Source organism: Convolutriloba macropyga, chromosome 3, assembly GCF_964194025.1.
Source record: "Convolutriloba macropyga chromosome 3, txConMacr16.3, whole genome shotgun sequence".
NCBI lineage: Eukaryota > Metazoa > Xenacoelomorpha > Acoela > Convolutidae > Convolutriloba > Convolutriloba macropyga.
In genome coordinates, this window is record NC_134470.1 from 52,803,863 (window position 1) to 52,822,054 (window position 18,192).

The 18,192-nt window shown below is 38.1% G+C and overlaps 1 protein-coding gene across 1 annotated transcript in view; it reads right to left on the reverse strand.

Annotated features, from left to right (window-relative positions):
• Positions 1-17,269, reverse strand: part of LOC142336275 (uncharacterized) — a 36,823-nt gene extending 19,554 nt beyond the window's left edge. Inside the window, exons 1-5 of the mRNA XM_075384971.1 lie at positions 17,024-17,269; positions 16,240-16,836; positions 15,931-16,086; positions 9,888-10,208; positions 9,289-9,550 (exon numbers count right to left, since the gene is read on the reverse strand). Of these exons, the coding sequence (XP_075241086.1) occupies positions 9,289-9,550; positions 9,888-10,208; positions 15,931-16,086; positions 16,240-16,836; positions 17,024-17,233 (1,546 nt within the window). The 5' untranslated portion in view covers positions 17,234-17,269. The remainder of the gene's footprint in view (positions 1-9,288; positions 9,551-9,887; positions 10,209-15,930; positions 16,087-16,239; positions 16,837-17,023) is intronic.
• Positions 17,270-18,192: the final 923 nt, after the last annotated feature.

Consider the following 18,192-nt stretch of genomic DNA (forward strand, 5'->3'; position numbering starts at 1 on the left):
CTAGCTTTAGCTTAATTGAAGGGGTATCAGGTGAGCACCGCGGTGAACTGGGGGCTGATGGGTGTAACAGTGGGGGTGGGGGGCAACGGTGGGATGTGGGCCTTTGGCGCCACGGGGCCCTTACGGCCAGAACGATGTGCAGGGCTGGGGATTGGGGGCTGATGTGGAAGAGAAGTGAAGGGGGGGGGGGTTGGAGGCGTGCAAGGGGGTCAAGAAGGAATCGCCCTTGACACAATGTGCATACGTCTCCAAAACAGCTTCCGCGAATCGCATATATGGAGACTAGTGATCTGAAAGGCTCTAATAGAAATTAATGAACGTTGGGCGCTACCTGTTTATCCCGTTTTTGAGGACAAAAAGTCAGACGAAAAATCGGTCAAGTGAAAAATCGCATTAAAATAGACCAACGGGATTAATATAAATGAAACAAACTTCGTTTGGGAGCAATTAAACAGTAGTTTAGGCCTGAGTACTAAACTTTTCTTTGTGAGACATTTGTTTTTGAAACTATTAAATTTAGTCCTAAAAATCTAGCCCATTTAAACTAATCACCTTTATTCTTTTTAAAAACAACCCATATTGATTCCCATAACCCCGATTGGGATTGAAAGAGAAGTAGAAAAAAAATTTTGTAAAGTCCGAACTATTATGAGGTCAAACCGCGTTTACTCCATGATTTTATCTCCTAACAGCAGATTCCATGAGTTGTAGAGACTAGCGTGGTTTATGCCTTTCGAGCTTTACCTGTTTATCCCATTTTTCAGGAAAAGGCAAAAACGCCAGACAAATTGGTGAAGCAAAAAAAATGCATAACGAAAAGATCACAGGACTAATAAAAATGATACAAATTTAGTTGGAGAACAGCTAATAGATGTTCATTTAAACTGCTTTTGAAGTACAAAACATCAAGTAAATGACAAAAATCAAACTCAGATTTTCAATTTTTGATTATACTAATCTTTTATTTGAAACCAGCAGTGTCCAAAAGTTCACATCCGGGGCTATTTCGGACTCCTCAAGTACACAAATGTTTCGATTTTTATAACACGACATCAACGAGTAAATAAATCATGAGAGCAAAATTCTAGCTCACACTGGTCAACAGAAAAGTTACATCGAGAAAACAACATGAAGACGACCTGAAAGTGGCCCCATGTGAACAAAAGTGCCCGCGTGAACAAAAAATTGTTCACTAGTGAATTTCTTTACAAGTAAACTCAAGTAAACTCCCTGGGGGTGGGATAACAGGCAAAACTATTGGGCGAACAAAAATTTTATAGCAATTAGTCAAAAACCGTGAACACGTAGACAAAAATCCAATTATAAAACTTAAAAGAGGAACTTCAAAATCATCTCGATGCTATAAAGTTGTCAAGCACCCTTACCAGTCGTCTTTACATTCGAAAGACTTTTCAACATTGACATGAAAAATATATTAACAATTTCTTACATCTCTTTTACTCAGTGTCCTCGCGGCCAATCATTTTGATTTTCAAAAAGTAAGAGGGGGGTTGGAGGGGTGTAAGGGGGTCAAACTCTAAGAAAGAACCGCCCTTCGCACCATGAGTATACGTCTCCAAAACATTTTCTCCGAATCGCATACTTGGACACTAGTGATCTATAAGGCTTTCAGAGACCTTATTGCCCGCCGCGCGGTACCTGTTTATCCCGTTTTTGGGGACCAAAAGACGAATGGGACCGACGAAAAATCCGCCAAGCAAAAAATCACATAAAAGACCAGCAGGACTAATATACAAGCTACAAACTTCGTTTGAGAGCAATTAAATATTAAATTAGGCCTGATTACTGAACTTTTCTTAGTGAGACACTTAAATTTAGTCTTAAAAATCTAGCCCATTTAAACTAATCACTTTTAATTCCTTTTATAATCCGTTGTGGTTCTTGTCAACGAGAAATCACGGCATAACAGGCAGATTGACAAAAAACAGCCCACATTCAATTCTAGAAGAGTAGAAAAAAATGGTTGTACAAAAAAATTTTCTGAAGTCCCAGCTAAGATTAGGTCATGCCATAGTTAGACATAATCCTGTTTCCTAATAAGGCGGGGAGAGCTTGTATCTAAACCAACTAGTACTAGAGATGGTAAATAGAATTTCTCTTCGCTAACTAATTCTCTACTTTATAGATTCACCCGCTTATGGGCCTATAATAGGATTTCATGGGTTTATCCCACTTCCATCCTTTATTTTGGTTTCTGTAACTCCGTTTATTTTTGATTGTTTTGCTGACCAACTGCTGTTTAAAAGCGAACGAAGGAAGGAGAAAACCAGACTACAGAAGTCAAAAAGATTTCATTCAAGATGTTCAACCAGCTCTGATTTACCGTAAGGGCAAATAAATTTTTATTCGAAGAAAATGAGATCAAGTAAAAAACAGGGACTGCTGAGATGATGGCGGCTAATAATCGGTTGAATTTGACATCTCATTGAAAAGTGAAGATCTAAAAATGTGGGAGCAGATATTTCAAAAACATCAACGTACTACAGTTGGAAAAATTGCTTTCGAACGGCACAAATTTTTCTCGATTTTCACAACACGACATCAACAAGTAAATAAATCATGAGAGCAAAATTCTAGCTCACACTGGTCAACAGAAAACAGTTACATCGAGAAGACAACATGCAGACGACCTGAAAGTGGCCCCATGTGGACAAAAGTGCCCGCATGAACAAAAAATTGTTCACTAGTGATTTTCTTTACAAGTAAACTCCCTGAGGGTGGGATAACAGGCAAAACTATTGGGCGAACAAAAATTTTATAGCAATTAGTCAAAAACCGTGAACACGTAGACAAAAATCCGATTATAAAACTTAAAAGAGGAACTTCAAAATCATCTCGATGCTATAAAGTTGTCAAGCACCCCTACCAGTCGTCTTTACATTCGAAAGACTTTTCAACAATGACATGAAAAATATATTAACAATTTCTTGCATCTCTTTTACTCAGTGTCCTCGCGGCCAATCATTTTGATTTTCAAAAAAAAGAGGGGGGTTGGAGGGGTGTAAGGGGGTCAAACTCTAAGAAAGAACCGCCCTTCGCACCATGAGTATACGTCTGCAAAACATTTTCTCCGAATCGCATACTTGGAGACTAGTGATCTATAAGGCTTTGAGAGACCTTATTGCCCGCCGCGCGGTACCTGTTTATCCCGTTTTTGAGGAGCAAAGGCCAATTGGGTCCGACGAAAAATCGGTCAAGCAAAAAATCGCAGAAAAGACCAGCAGGACTAAAATACAAGCTACAAACTTCGTTTGAGAGCAATTAAATATTAAAGTAGGCCTGATTACTGAACTTTTTTTAGTTTTAGTCTTAAAAATTTAGTCTTAAATTTAGTCTTAAAAATCTAGCCCATTTAAACTAATCACTTTCAATTCCTTTTATAATCCATCGTGGTTCTTGTCAACGAGAAATCACGGCAAACCAGGCAGATTGACAGAAAACAGCCCACATTCAATCCCATAACCCCGTTCGGGATCGAAAGAAGAGTAGAAAGAAATGGTTGTACAAAAAAAATTTTCTAAAGTCCCAGCTATGATGAGGTCATGCCATAGTTAGACATAATCCTGTTTCCTAATGAGAGGAGGAGAGCTCGTATCTAAATCAATTAGTACTAGAGATGGTAAATACAATTTCTCTTCGCTAACTAATTCTCTACTTTATAGATTCACCCGCTTATGGGCCTATAATAGGATTTCATGGGTTTATCCCACTTCCATCCTTTATATTGGTTTTTGTGACTCCGTTCATTTTCGATTGTTTTGCTGACCAACTGCAGTTTAAAAGCGAACGAAGGAAGGACAAAACTAGACTACAAAAGTCAGAAAGATTTCATTCAAGATGTTCAACCAGCTCTGATTTACCGTAAGGGCAAATAAATTCTTATTCGAAGAAAATGAGATCAAGTAAAAAATAGGGACTGCTGAGATGATGGCGGCTAATAATCGGTTGAATTTGACATCTCATTGAAAAGTGAAGATCTAAAAATGTGGGAGCAGATATTTTATAAACATTAACCTACTAAAGTTGGAAAAATTGCTTTCGAACGTCAGTTCAATTCAAGTATGAGCTGTAGCCTAGATGATTTCTATGGGTGCAAAAGCTTCCACTTAATGAGTGTTTCCAAGGCAAAAACGATAAGACAAGCGTCGATAAAAAGACACACACATTGCTTCAAACATCGTTCGAGGGCAATTAATAATTAACATAAACACGACCAAATAACATAGAGCAATCTGCTCATAAACGACCGGTAAAGAGGCTGAGGGAGGCTAGAATTAAGGGTGTTGGTGTGGGGGGTATGAGCGTAGCTGAAGGTGTCTTAAGGGGCCGGGGGTACGGGTTGACAGGGGTAGTGGACGGAGGGAGGCTAGAACAGATGGGGGAAGATGGGGGCTCCCAGCCGGCCAAAACCGCGTTTACTATATGATTTATTCAATTTAGTCCTAAAAATCTAGCCCATTTAAACTAATCACCTTTATTCTTTTTAAAAACAACCCATATTGATTCCCATAACCCCGATTGGGATTGAAAGAGAAGTAGAAAAAAATATTTTGTGAAGTCCGAACTATTATGAGGTCAAACCGCGTTTACTCTATGATTTTATGTCCTATCAGCAGATTCCATGAGTTGTAGAGACTAGCATGGCTTAAGCCTTTCGAGCTTTACCTGTTTATCTCATTCTTCAGAGCGATAATGCAAAAGCGCTAGAAAAATTGGTTAAGCAAAAAATGCATAACGAAAAGACCACAGGACTAATAAAAATGATACAAATTTCGTTTGAGAGCAGATAATCAGACGTTCATTAAAACTGCAGTACAAAAGCATCAAAAACTCTGAAGTACAAAAGCATCAATTAACAGTGACAATAATCAATTTCTTATTTTCAATTTTTGATTATAGTCTTCCTTTATTTCAAACAGGTATTGTCTAAAAGTTCTCATCCGGGGTTATTTCGGACTTTTCCAGTACACAAATGATTCTCGATTTCTCACAACATGACACCAACAAGCAAAGAAATCATGGGAGCAAAACTCTAGTTCACACTGGTCAACAGTTTCTTCGAGAAAACAAAACGAAGAGAACCTGAAAGTGGCCCATGTGAACAAAATGCCCGGCGTGAACAAAAATTTGTCCGCTAGCGAATTATTTTCTACACGTTAATTTTCTGGGGGATGGGATATTAGACAAAAACTCTATTGACCGAACAAAAATTGTATAGCCATCAAGCAAAAATCCTGAATACTACTGCAAGAATTCGATTAACATAGCCGGCAGATCGCCTGAATAGCTGCGAACGAATAGAATTGCCTGCCATATAAGAGATAGAAACAGATACAAATCTAAAGTGAAAAAAAATCGACGCCGCTTAAAATGCCAGGAAAAAAACATTTAGCGATAAAATAAACATAGCCGGCAGATTGCCGGAATAGCTGCGAAAGAATAGACCTGCGTGGAATATAATAGAGATAGAAACAGATACAGATCTAAATTGAAAAGAAAAATCGACGCCCCTTAAAAAACTAGGCTAAAAAACATTCAGCGATAAATTAATAAAGCTTGTTAAAATTCATTCCACAGAAGCCTCTTATTAGGACCTTAGTGCACATATGAGTTCCTTTGACCTTAAACAAATTCAAATTAAACTTAAAGTTTTAAAGTGCAAAAGTCATTTTATTGAGTGAGGTAATTCACGTATGATCAAAATCTAATCACGCAAAAAACCTAAAAACTTTCGCTAAAGCGAGTGAGAAATGACGTCACGCGCGCAAATGCCGTTAGTGAGAGGAATAAGTCATTCAGAAAATTTGACTTTTTCAGCTTTGCTGTGTGAACAAATGTAAAACGAAAAAAGAGCGTAAGACGACGAAACAAAAAAAAAAACCCAGAGCACCGCAATATAGCTACGCTCAGCTTACAGCTTCGCAGCTATAATAAAGCAGTTTAAAACTCATTCCGCAGAAGCCTTCTACTAGGGACCTATACTGCACAAATGAGTTCCTTTGACCTTATACTAATTCAAATTAAACTTAAGTTTTAAAGTGCAAAAGTCATTTTATTGAGTGAGGTAAGTCATGTATGATCAAAATCTAATCACGCAAATGACCTTGAATCCTTTGCTAGATAAAGAATGAGAAATGACGAGACGCGCGCAAACACCGTAAGTGAGAGCATGAAGTCATTCAGAAAAATTGACTTTTTTCAGCATTGCTGTGTGAAGAAATGTAAACCGAAAAAGAGCGGCAGACTACGAAACAAAAAAATCCAAGAGCACCGCAATATAGCTCGGCTCAGCTTCGCGGCAATAATAACACTTAAAAGACGAACTTCGAAATCCGCTCGATTCTATAAAGTTGTCAAGCACCCCTACCAGCCGTCTTTACATTGGAAAGTTGTCAACAATTACATGAAAAATATATTAACTCTTTTACTCAGTGTCCTCACCAGCAATTACTTTCAATTTAATGAACATACCAGTCAGATTGCGGGAAAATAGCGGCCATTGATTCCAATAAGCGTGATTGGATTGAAAGAATTGAACATATTGAAAAAAAAAATTTTTGTACAAAAACATTTATTTTGATGACATAGTTGAACATAGTTCTTTTTCTTAGAGAGAGGCTACAGGGGCTGTTATTAATACCAATAAGCATTAGAGATGGTAACTAATACTTATAGGAACGACGTTCAAATAGCGGGCATCTAAAATTGGGCTTTATGGGTTTATCCCGTTTCTATTTCTGACTTCAATTTTTTATACTGACTCTGTTCATTTTGAATTGCTGTGCTGAGCAACTTATGTTCAAAATCACTTTTCGCAGAATGAGAGAAGAGAAACTGGCCTAGAGAAGTCATAAAGATTTCACGCAAAATGATGAAAAAGCGGCAAAATGAGGTAAAGCAAAACATTTTTTTTGTTCGACGAAATAATAAAAATTAGGAGCGCAATAATAACCAGCTGAGAAGATGAGGGCGGCTATTAATAATTATAATAATAGTTGTCTTTCCTGCGTAATCGCAGCGCTACAGAATTAGCCCACAGCTTCACGGAGGCAGGGAATTGAACTCTCAACCATTGTCGTGTGAATCAATGCCGCCTTTACTCTGCCTCTCAATATCACCAAACTTGCAGAGCACCGCAATATAGCTCGGCTCAGCTTCGCGGCAATAATAACACTTAAAAGACGAACTTCGAAATCCGCTCGATTCTATAAAGTTGTCAAGCACCCCTACCAGCCGTCTTTACATTGGAAAGTTGTCAACAATTACATGAAAAACATATTAACTCTTTTACTCAGTGTCCTCACCAGCAATTACTTTCAATTTAATGAACATACCAGTCAGATTGCGGGAAAATAGCGGCCATTGATTCCAATAAACGTGATTGGATTGAAAGAACTGAAGATATTGAAAAAAAATTTTTTGTACAAAAACATTTATTTTGATGACATAGTTGAACATAGTTCTTTTTCTTAGAGAGAGGCTACAGGGGCTGTTATTAATACCAATAAGCATTAGAGATGGTAACTAATACTTATAGGAACGACGTTCAAATAGCGGGCATCTAAAATTGGGCTTTATGGGTTTATCCCGTTTCTATTTCTGACTTCAATTTTTTATACTGACTCTGTTCATTTTGAATTGCTGTGCTGAGCAACTTATGTTCAAAATCACTTTTAGCAGAATGAGAGAAGAGAAACTGGCCTAGAGAAGTCATAAAGATTTCACGCAAAATGTTGAAAAAGCGGCAAAATGAGGTAAAGCGAAACTTTTTTTGTTCGACGAAATAAAAAAAATTAGGAGCGCAATAATAACCAGCTGAGAAGATGAGGGCGGCTATTAATAATTATAATAATAATTGTCATTCCTGCGTAATCGCAGCGCTACAGCATTAGCCCACAGCGGCCTGCACTCAGCTGCCATTGTTTGTATTATTCCCACATTTCAGACTGTTCCTTCTATGAGCAGCAATGCTCTTTTTTGGTGACCATGGCCACTTTTTGCGCGTCTGAAACTTTTACGTGGTACCATCATTGCAGCCAACATTGGTCAGCCTATGGTCAACTTGAAGCTATGAATTAGTAAGAGCTCATCCTCACACAGACAGCTTCACGGAGGCAGGGAATTGAACTCTCAACCATTGTCGTGTGAATCACACAACTTACCTCTCGGCTATCACGCCACGTAGCGTACGCCACATAACGCCACAATTTCAAAATGTAACACATACAATAGTGAAAGTTCAAATTACGTAGCCGGCAGACTGCCGGAAAATAGCCGCGATAGACGCTTGTGGCCTACCATGAATTGAAACAACTAAAGAAAAAGATTGACAGATCGACCACCAGCTTTTTACTAGACCACTAGACTTTTTGTGGTAGATTCGGACTGTCATTTTTATGAGACACATTTGCTCTACAAGTAAAAAGCCCTAATGGAGCTCTTAAAACATCAAAGTCGAAATCAAAAAATAAAGGCTCTAATACTCAAGAATTATGGCATATACGTTTGGCACTACTTAGTGATGCACACTTACTGGTAAATGCTCATAAAATTTAAAGTTCCATAAGTGAATTCAGAAGTCATTTTTTTGAGTGAGGTAAGTCACGCAATTGACCTAAAAGCAGAAATGACGTCACGAACACAGATTTTAACTGACTGCAAAGCAGTAGAAGTCACTGAAATCATTGAAAAAGTCAATTCCAAGAAGTCAGGGTAAGACGAAAGAAAATGTGTTAGACGAAGTTAAAATAATCAGGAGCGCAATAATAGCCGCCTGGAATTGCTGACGCGGCTATTAATAACTTATCAATAGCTTTAATAAAAATAATTGAGTACTAACGGTCAAAACAACTCACCAGAAATTGGGGGAGTTTGAGTTAAACTACCCCGTGAAAATGCTCAAAATTAAAAAAAACTGACATGAACAGAAAACCATTAATTTCTCCTTGCTTTTCAATTTGATCATCAGCTTGACTTAAACACCTTTGTTTTCACGTTCCTCATTTCCTGTTTCAAATACACTCCAAAAAAATTATCGATAAAAAAAGAGGCTCCCCCAATTCTCCTCTTCGAGTCGTTAAAAGACGGCGCCCCGATACAATTCAAATCCTTTGAACAAGAGCACCGCAAAATAGCTTACAGCTATATTAAATGCTGCTAGGAAGGGATTTTATGAGGTTTATAATTAAAAAAACGCTGCGATCGCTCTCATTAAGCTGCTATTTTATAAAATCTACTCGTGTATAACTGCACTTAAACGAGAGTTACCGGTAGGTTTCATCAATGATCTCGGAGCTGCACCCATTGGTGGACCTCCAATTCTAGACATAGGTCCCTGTCCACCGCCCAATCTGGACTGAGGTCCACCAACTCGGGACGCGATGTTCGACTTCCTCGCTATGAGTTGTCTGGCATCCATGCCTTGTCTATTAAACTGTTGTCCGCTGTTTCTGTTCATATTGCGACCACCCCCGCCTCTCTGCATAGCTTTTTTCTTCTTAGCTGCGTAGTCGGCTAGAGGTACGATTAGCTGCAAAAAAATTTTGATCATCACATTGAATCTGAGTGGTAGGGGAGGGGGTGAGAATGACGCTAACGTAGCGTACGGTCTTCTGAGCTTTTCTCTACGCTGACTGACGTTATTGTTTCAGCATCATATCACCCGTTTTCTAACAACTTGTTTAGCACTTGACAAAAATTTGCGTGTTATATCGGGGCGCTTTCATTTCAGCGTTCATTACTTAAAGGTAATTAACACTACTAATATGAAATGTGGTATCCCCAAGTTTTTTTTAAATTATAAATTGTTCTCACGTTTGCCTATTATAAATTGTGATCACTTGTGGAAAGTAAATTTCTGAACTTACTGTGACGGCAACTTTCAACCCAGCAACCTCAGAGTCGTTCATTTCTTCTACCGCTTTTACTGCACTGTCGTGTTCCTTGAACTCTATTATAACAGCAATGCCGCCTTTACTCTGCCTCTCAATATCTCCAAACTTGCCAAAAGCCTCTTTGATGACATCCTCAGTTAGCTTTTCCCTCTCCTCCTTAGGCCCATCGTGAAATATCCTGACGCTCTTTGCTGTTTTAACTGCTTCCTCGTCTGGGTTCTCGGTTGGAATTGCCCAATCTACGATCGGGCGATCCTCCCAGTCTCCTATTGTAAGGTTTCTGGCCCTCAATTTCTGAAACAAATAAAAAAGAAAAAAGTTGAACTCAAGAACTATCAAACTATTGATACTACTAGACAAAAGAGCAAATGCTGAAGTCAGTTGATCTTGAGAAAAACATTAAATGTTCGGCTAAAACGTTGTTTCTTTACGGACAATATTCAAATTTGGGAGAAATTTTGTCTTTTGCGATTTACATAAATAGATTTTTCTTTGTTACTCGACATTGGAGTAAGTGCATTAACATGGAGTTCTTGAAAGCAAAAAAAAACATTACATGACGAAGAAAAATGTAAAAGGCAAAGCAAAATTCATTATTGAGAGCACAAGAAAGGTATACGCGCTAAGATCTTTTGATAATAGTAAAGCACCCTTTCATGATAGCACAAATTTTAACGTAGAGCACCAACTTTTGCTCAGATTTCTTAGGCAGGAACTAAGAGAGCACAGTATTAAATCGCGCCATATTATTCCAAACTCAGGTAAAGAGTACTAACTGCCAATTTTAATATGCAAAATCATTTATTTTGCAGACAGTGTGCAAACAAACGAAAAAAACCTCAAAAACAGAGAACAGGATCAAAAACAACTGCATTTATCTTGATGACGCTTGTCTTGGAGTAGCTCCTTTCATAGTGTCACGCTAGGATCAAAAATAAAGCAAACAAAGGCGGAATTATCAGCGCAACATACTAATGTGCAGTCTCCGTATTGCTGTACAACGGATGAGAAAAAAACAGAATTTGTCAATTTTAACAAGATGGCGGATTTTTAGAAAGTCAATGCTGTAAAAAGTCAATGCTGTAAGAAATCAGCAAACGATGACGTTAGCAGTTCTGCGTAGGAACGATTTAATATTTATGAATAAAAACATAACCGACTAACGTCGGGCGAATTGCTTTCAAACGACCGGCGAGCGGTTGGCTCTGGTTAGTAGCTAACCACAGTTTAGTGAGGCTAGCAATAGCTTAATTGAAGGGACTTAAGGTGAGCGCAGCAGTGGGAGGGGGGGCAACAGTGGGGTGGGGAGAACGGTGGAAGGGGGTCATTGGCTGCACGGGTTCTCAGGGCCTGAACAAAGTGTAGGGGGTGGGGACTGGTGTCACCACCGGGGGGGGGGTGCTCATGCTGGAATTGGGGGCAACGGTGCGAGGGTTTTTGGCTGCACGAGGCCTTACGGCTTGAACGATGTGCAGGGGCGGTGATTTGGGGGGGGGGGGGTTGAGAGATGGGGTTGATGTGCGGGGGGAGGGGGGGGGGGCTGCTCGGAGGGGGGGGGGGGCTGCTCGGAGGGGGGGGGTGTCAACCTCTGAACCGCTCTTCACAACATAAGTATCCAAAACAGATTGTGTGAATCACATACATGCATACTTGGAGACTAGTGAGCTGCTAGGATCTAAAAGCATTTAATGCCCGCTGCGCGCTACCTGTTTTATCCCGTTTTTCAGGACGAAAAGTCAAATGGGTCAGACGAAAAATCGGTCAAGCAAAAAAAACGCATTAAACAAGAAAAGAGCGTGAGAAATTTTCAAATTTTTGGCATCAAAAGTTAGCTAACATAGCTGGCAGATTGCCAGAAAATAGCTTTGTAGACCTGCAGTCTCAAAAAAAACAAGACAGACCAAAAAAATTAGTCTTTTCATTGAAGGCTGAGATGTTAAATTTTGATTAAGAATCTGTATAAGTTATTGCTGCCTCTATTAGCTGCTCTCAAAACACCTTCATTTAGAATGACACACAACCATTTGACCTTATCGTTTTGAATTAAAGTAAATAAAAGTCAATTTCGAAGTGAGGAAGTCATTTTTGAGAGTGAGGTAAGTCAAGTTTGACCAAAAATTTTATCACGCGAATGAACAAAAAAACGAGATATTAAGTCAGAATTTCGAAGTGACTTCTTCAGAGTCACTTAACCATGCTTAAAACACGAAACGCGCATGTTTTAAAATGACGAAAGTCAACGTAATTCAACTTCTGGCTAAGTAGCGACTTCTGGCATTTTCACTTCTGGCACTGTAGACATTCGGCATTTTAAAATGTGCACGTGAGTATTTTAAGTGGTTGTGACGTCATACGGTCTTAACAAAAATCGGGACGACGAAATAAAAACAAACAAGAGAAGGCCAATAATAGCCCCAGCTATCACTGTGCGGCTATTAAAAACTATTTAGTTTTTCAGCATATTCCTGCAGCTAAATTGCAATAAGGATGCTAAGTTCTCATTGATAGAGAAATATCTCGACAACCTCATGGTTCATCCAGAAACTAACATCCTCTGCTTATTTTATAAAGTTTTCTCAAAAAAAGACCAACAGCACTAATATAATTGCTACAAACTTTGAGAGCTATTGAACAGAATTAACAAATAAATTTATTGGCAAACTCAACCAAATAACAATCTTCTTGCTTTTTAATATAATATGACAATATAATTTATAGTATGAGGACAACTCAAGGCGTTAGGTAGGAACTTGAAGTCCGATTTTAACTGCTCAAAAAAAGTGAATATCATTCTCTCTTTAAAACTTTTTAGAAAGTTTCTCAATATTAGTGCCTCGTTGATCTTTAATCGATGAACGAGAGTTTATGACGGAGAACCTAAGTTCATCCTGATCTATCTGTAAACTCCCGTACGAAATAAACAGAAACACAAAACAGAACAAAAATCATTTTAAACACGACAAAAATGAAGAACAGACTGTCCCAGCAATGAAACGATAACAATGAAGCGTTCCTGAAACTTCAATGCGAAGACAAAAGAGCGTGAGAAATTTTCAAACTTTTGGCATCAAAAGTTTGCAAAGACTATTTGGTTTTTCAGCATATTCCTGCAGCTAAATTGGACTAATGATGCTAAGTTCTCATTGATAGAGAAACATCTCGACAACCTTGTGGTTCATGGTTCCAGAAACAAACATCATGTGCTTCTCAGTAACGATAGATAATAATAGCAAAATATTAAAAAAAAACTGCATGAAACTCCTTTAGTATGTTAACTGATAATGCGCCAACGAAGTAGTTAAGCAATGCTTCTTGATGCATCGTTCAGTAAAAAAAGCAAAAAAACCAACACAAAAAAAACAGATCAATACACAAAAGAGTGAATTATTCCCCTGGATTGCATTCCAGAAAACGATTAAAAAATCAAACATAAGCAAAACCAGCAAATCAAAAATCTTAAACGACCTCAGATATCAATTATAGGTCAACAGAACAAGCTCAGCTCTCTTACCAATTGAGAGCGCATTCAATATATTACACCAAACTGATTGAAGCATTGGAAAATCAAATCCCAAACACGCAATACAAAAAGAAAAGAATGAATGAAAAGGTTAAAATATAGTGACAAAAAAATCTTCATATAAAAGACGCAGATGAAAAAAGTATCTTAAAAAGTAGCAAAAGTAGCAACTGACACTAAAATAAAAAAAATGAGTTCGCCTAAAATATTGGTAAAAAATAATTTCATAATTCAGAGTAAACAGTATATTCATGATATAGAATCAGAGTACAAGTATGTTTTAGAGACCATATCTGATGCTGAAATTTTATGCTCAATGAGAAACCGGTAAGTGAAATTTATTCTCGATATACTAGTCATGCTATAACTTGAAGTAAAAGTAAAGTAAAAGAGTGTTTGATAGCTAAAAAAAAAGTCGTTCACTGATGTTTAGCTGCTGCATAGAAACTCAAAAGTACTCAGCATGTTTCAAAACATCAAACAAAACCAGCAAACTGCCGGAAAATAGCCGCCGTTGACCCGCTAGACACATTGGGTTAAAAACAGAAAAAGAAATTAGGAGATAGAAATTGGCAGATATTTTCTAAGTGTTCTTATTTAGTGTGTTAATTCTGCATAATCGGTTAGATTCCAAAAATACACTAAACTCAGCTTCTTAACTGAAGGCTATTAAGCACAATACTAACGCCCACTAAGCACAATAACACGATAGCAATCGCTTTATTGAACTTTGATAACCTAATGCACAATGACTAATGACCGCGCTTCATCAATTTATCCCGTTCTTCTGATTTTGCACTTTTGACAATGACCGTATTCACTACATTACGTAATTCAATAAATGAAAAAATTTAAAATCCATTCAGTTGAAACAGTGAAATAAGTCAGAAGTCCAGCGTGAAAATTCGCTCCTTTTCCTGTTTCGGCGTGACCAAAATCACTACTATTTGACTTCAAAAATCATGAAAATGTGTGAACAGATCTTTTAAAAAAGACAGCGCCCCAATACAATTCAAATTGTTTGAATTGTAACAAGGAGAGCGCCTAAATATAGCCGTTGAGAGGCTGACGGCGGCTATTAAAAAATCTACCTTTCAAGTTGCACAAAAATATGACTCATTGAATTTCGGGCCAATTTGGTTGCTTCCATTTTTCACAATTTCCATAATTCACAATTTTCAAATTCTGTCATATTCACAATTTGGCTTTGAGCGCGGAATAAAACACGTTAGACGCCATTGAAACAGTCATAGAAGCAAAAAAGATTGAATCTCAACAATAGCAACAACATTAATTGCATTTACGTGCTCTAAATAACAGCATCTTATTTCGGAGATGTTACAGATACGGCATTCGGGGATAAATATTATCTAAGACTCATATCTGTTTAATCGAAAGCAGAACACACCAGAAAAAAACTGTCGCTTATAGAACTAGGTACGCCATGAGGATCAAATATTTGACGTTATTGTTTAAAATTTACATAACTGATTTGGCGAAACCCGACTAAAATTTGTTTGCGGACGACTGCTGTAAAATCTAGGAGCTTTTAAAACCAAAAATGATGAAGATCACGACATCGGTGTACGTAACATAAACAAAAGATTTATCAAAACAAACTGACAATCAAAAAGGAGACAACAAAAAGCATGTTTTTCTGGTTTTTTTTAGAAAATAATATGTTGCCAACAACTAGATTTATGAATTGACGAAAAACACAGTTTCTCAGAAGTCTCAAACCAAGTTGTGGTAAAACGCCGTTTTGTGGTATATGGGTCACAAGAGTTGCATCACTAACGTTAAACAGACGTAGGTTATCAAAAGTATACGGAATTATCTTCTCTCCCAAAAAATTTTGAAAACATTTAAGCGGAAAGGGTGAAAGACAGGGTTCACTTAGCAACAAAGACTATTAATTATCGACGAGGTCATTAGGCAAACACTTAAAGACTTGAAAGGGTATTGTAAAATTTAACCCATTTCCAACGGCTTTCCAAAACAAAAAATGTATTAAAAAAGTACCAAAACACTCTAGGTAAAACTTTCTCTCATAGTTCTTAAATTTTAATCAGGATGGTCCGGTTTTTAAAAAGCTTCTTGGTTACGATAAAATCATCAAATTCGAAAAATAATCAAATCGAAAACATTTTGACTACAGAACTAAAAAACTGCCATCACTTCTTAGATTATATTTTAGATATCAAGGATCTAGTAAGAAATTTATATCTTTTAAACTCATGGTTGAGCAATAGTGTTCTTTTTCTTCGATTTTTGAGTCGTAACAAAAAAGTAATATATTTGTGCGAACAATTCAGAACAATTTTATTCTTTTCTATTTGATTTGTCAACAATCTTATTTGAGCGAGACACTTTGGACAATATGTAGCATATATTGAAGTTAAGAAAAATACAGAGGGGCATTTAGATTTTTAAAAAACTCATTTCTGTCCCCCATTAGTTATAACATTAACAAATACTACTTATCGTAGGACTAACCTTCAAGGCATTGGAAGCCTCGAAATAGGAATCGAATTCCAAGAAGCAATAACCATTATTAGTTACTGACTCTTTGCTGTTCATAACAAAAGTCACATCAAGAAGTGCGTCCACGACTGCTGAGAGATCTGCTTTCATCTCCTCTCGACTTTTGCTCTACAAACATAAAAATTGACATAAATGGAAAAATAGATATACCATTTTAGAGTCAAATAGAACAACACAAGTTCGCAAACGCGAAGCTACGACTTGCCATCAGAAAAGTATTAACAGCAAAATACGACAGCCATCAGAAATGTATTAACATACCTTTGGGATGTTTTTCATATGAAGTTTGTTGAAACGAACGGCTATTTGCACATTGAGTTTGGATCCAGGTCGAACTTCGTATCTATTAAATTCTTCTACTGCTTTCTTGGCGTCGTCTTTGTTGCAATAAGTTACAAATCCATGACCTCTATTTTGATTCTGATCTGTTGTTAGGACCCGTAATTCCCAAATTTTTCCTATGGAACCAAACAAAGGAATTAAGGAGTCTTCAAAAATGTCCCTGGGAATTCTATTTATGAAAATCTCCGTTCCCAGTTCAGGCCGTTCCTTGGACATTCCAGGAGGCGGACCACCGTACCTTCTCATCCCCTCTTTGACTTCATGTGGGTATCCGGTGTCATCCAAAATTTTCTTCAGTTTCTCTTCGTCGGGTCCCTGCTTTTTGGGATCGTACTTTCCGAAGTCTACATTGTGTTTAGCGCTGGAGCTACCACCCGTAGCTCCAGGCGCAGGTCCGTTGGCAGTTCCTGTAGGTTCAGTTTCCATTTTTTCTTGTTCGGCGGATACCTCATTTACTTGTAGGATACCATTCTCTGCATTGATGAACTGGTCGACGATTGGCGACACCTCGGATACCTTAAATTTTGTGAAATTTTGCGCTAAGCATAGTATCTCGAGTTTGACAGTACCAAACTCAATTCAATATTCAATCCCCACGGCGCTTATGGTCATAAGTAAAACTCTGTACACACCTATCACTGTACACACCTATTTTATAAAACTCTTACATCACTATACACATATAGGCAGAATTCAAACTCACCGGCAGATTTTTCTTCTTTAGTTTCTTTATTTTATCAAGACACTGGCTTGCACTCGTCTCATTCATAAGTGCAAATTTATCTATAAGATCTGAGCTCAACTCTTCTATGTAGCCTTCCTGTAAGAATCGATCCAATGCTTCAGCGGTGTTCTCAGTCATGCCACAGCTCAAGAGAGCATCAAAGTTTTCAGTTCTTTCATAGGTAGTCATTTCTGCTCTTAAATAAAGATTAACTGTATAGAAGGATTGGATCTTTTCCGTTTGTGCCCCCCCCAGCTACAGAGCATGTGCCATTACATGGTAAATCATTATGTAAAAATATGGCACGTGCGTTTGGGGGTGCAAACAAAATGCGCCCACTAAGCTGGGGGGGGGCACAAACGGAAAAGATCCGTAGGCTTCTTTGTCTCTCCAATTAATGAAAGCCCCGTCTCGCCATAGCAATATCGGTATTGGGCTCTTCCCACTAGCCCACTAACCCCCCCCCCCTCCTCCTAGTAAATGCATAAGTAAACAAGAACCTATCATAAGGATTCAACCATGCTTGCGCACGGTTCTTTTGTGCACGGTTCTGAAAGCGCTTTGACAATATGAATTAAAAAAAATTACCGCAATTAGTTGCTGAAAAACTAGACATCTTGCATAAATTGTAATTTGAAACCAACAACTTGAAAGAAATGCGACTGGTTCTTCTGGATACGGCACTCCACGAAATTTGTCGCGAAATTTACCGCCCCCGAAATTTGTCGAGTGCTTAGCCCTGCCTAAAACTTGCTGGCGTATATAGCGTCGATGGTCATGCGTTCTATTACTGTGCAACAGCTATCCAAAATTTTCCATTCCATGCTACTCGTGGATCCAAAACATTCAGCAAGGTGTTGACCCACCTGTTAATCCTTTTTTGATGTTCTGATATACTAGTGGTAGCATTCCGGCTTGTCTTCCCAACATAGATGGACCCGCACGCATTACATTTTACTTCGTACAGCAAGTGACATTTCAGGTTTTTATCGGAAGATGGTTTCAGGGTGGGGAGGTTTAGTCTGGTTTACTATTTTTGAATATCATTCATCAGGATCCCGCTTTTTGCCCCAGCATGTGTATTTCTCTCCAAGCGACTGATCGAATGCCAGCCAACTAGTTGTTGAGTAAAGACATTTGTGAACAGT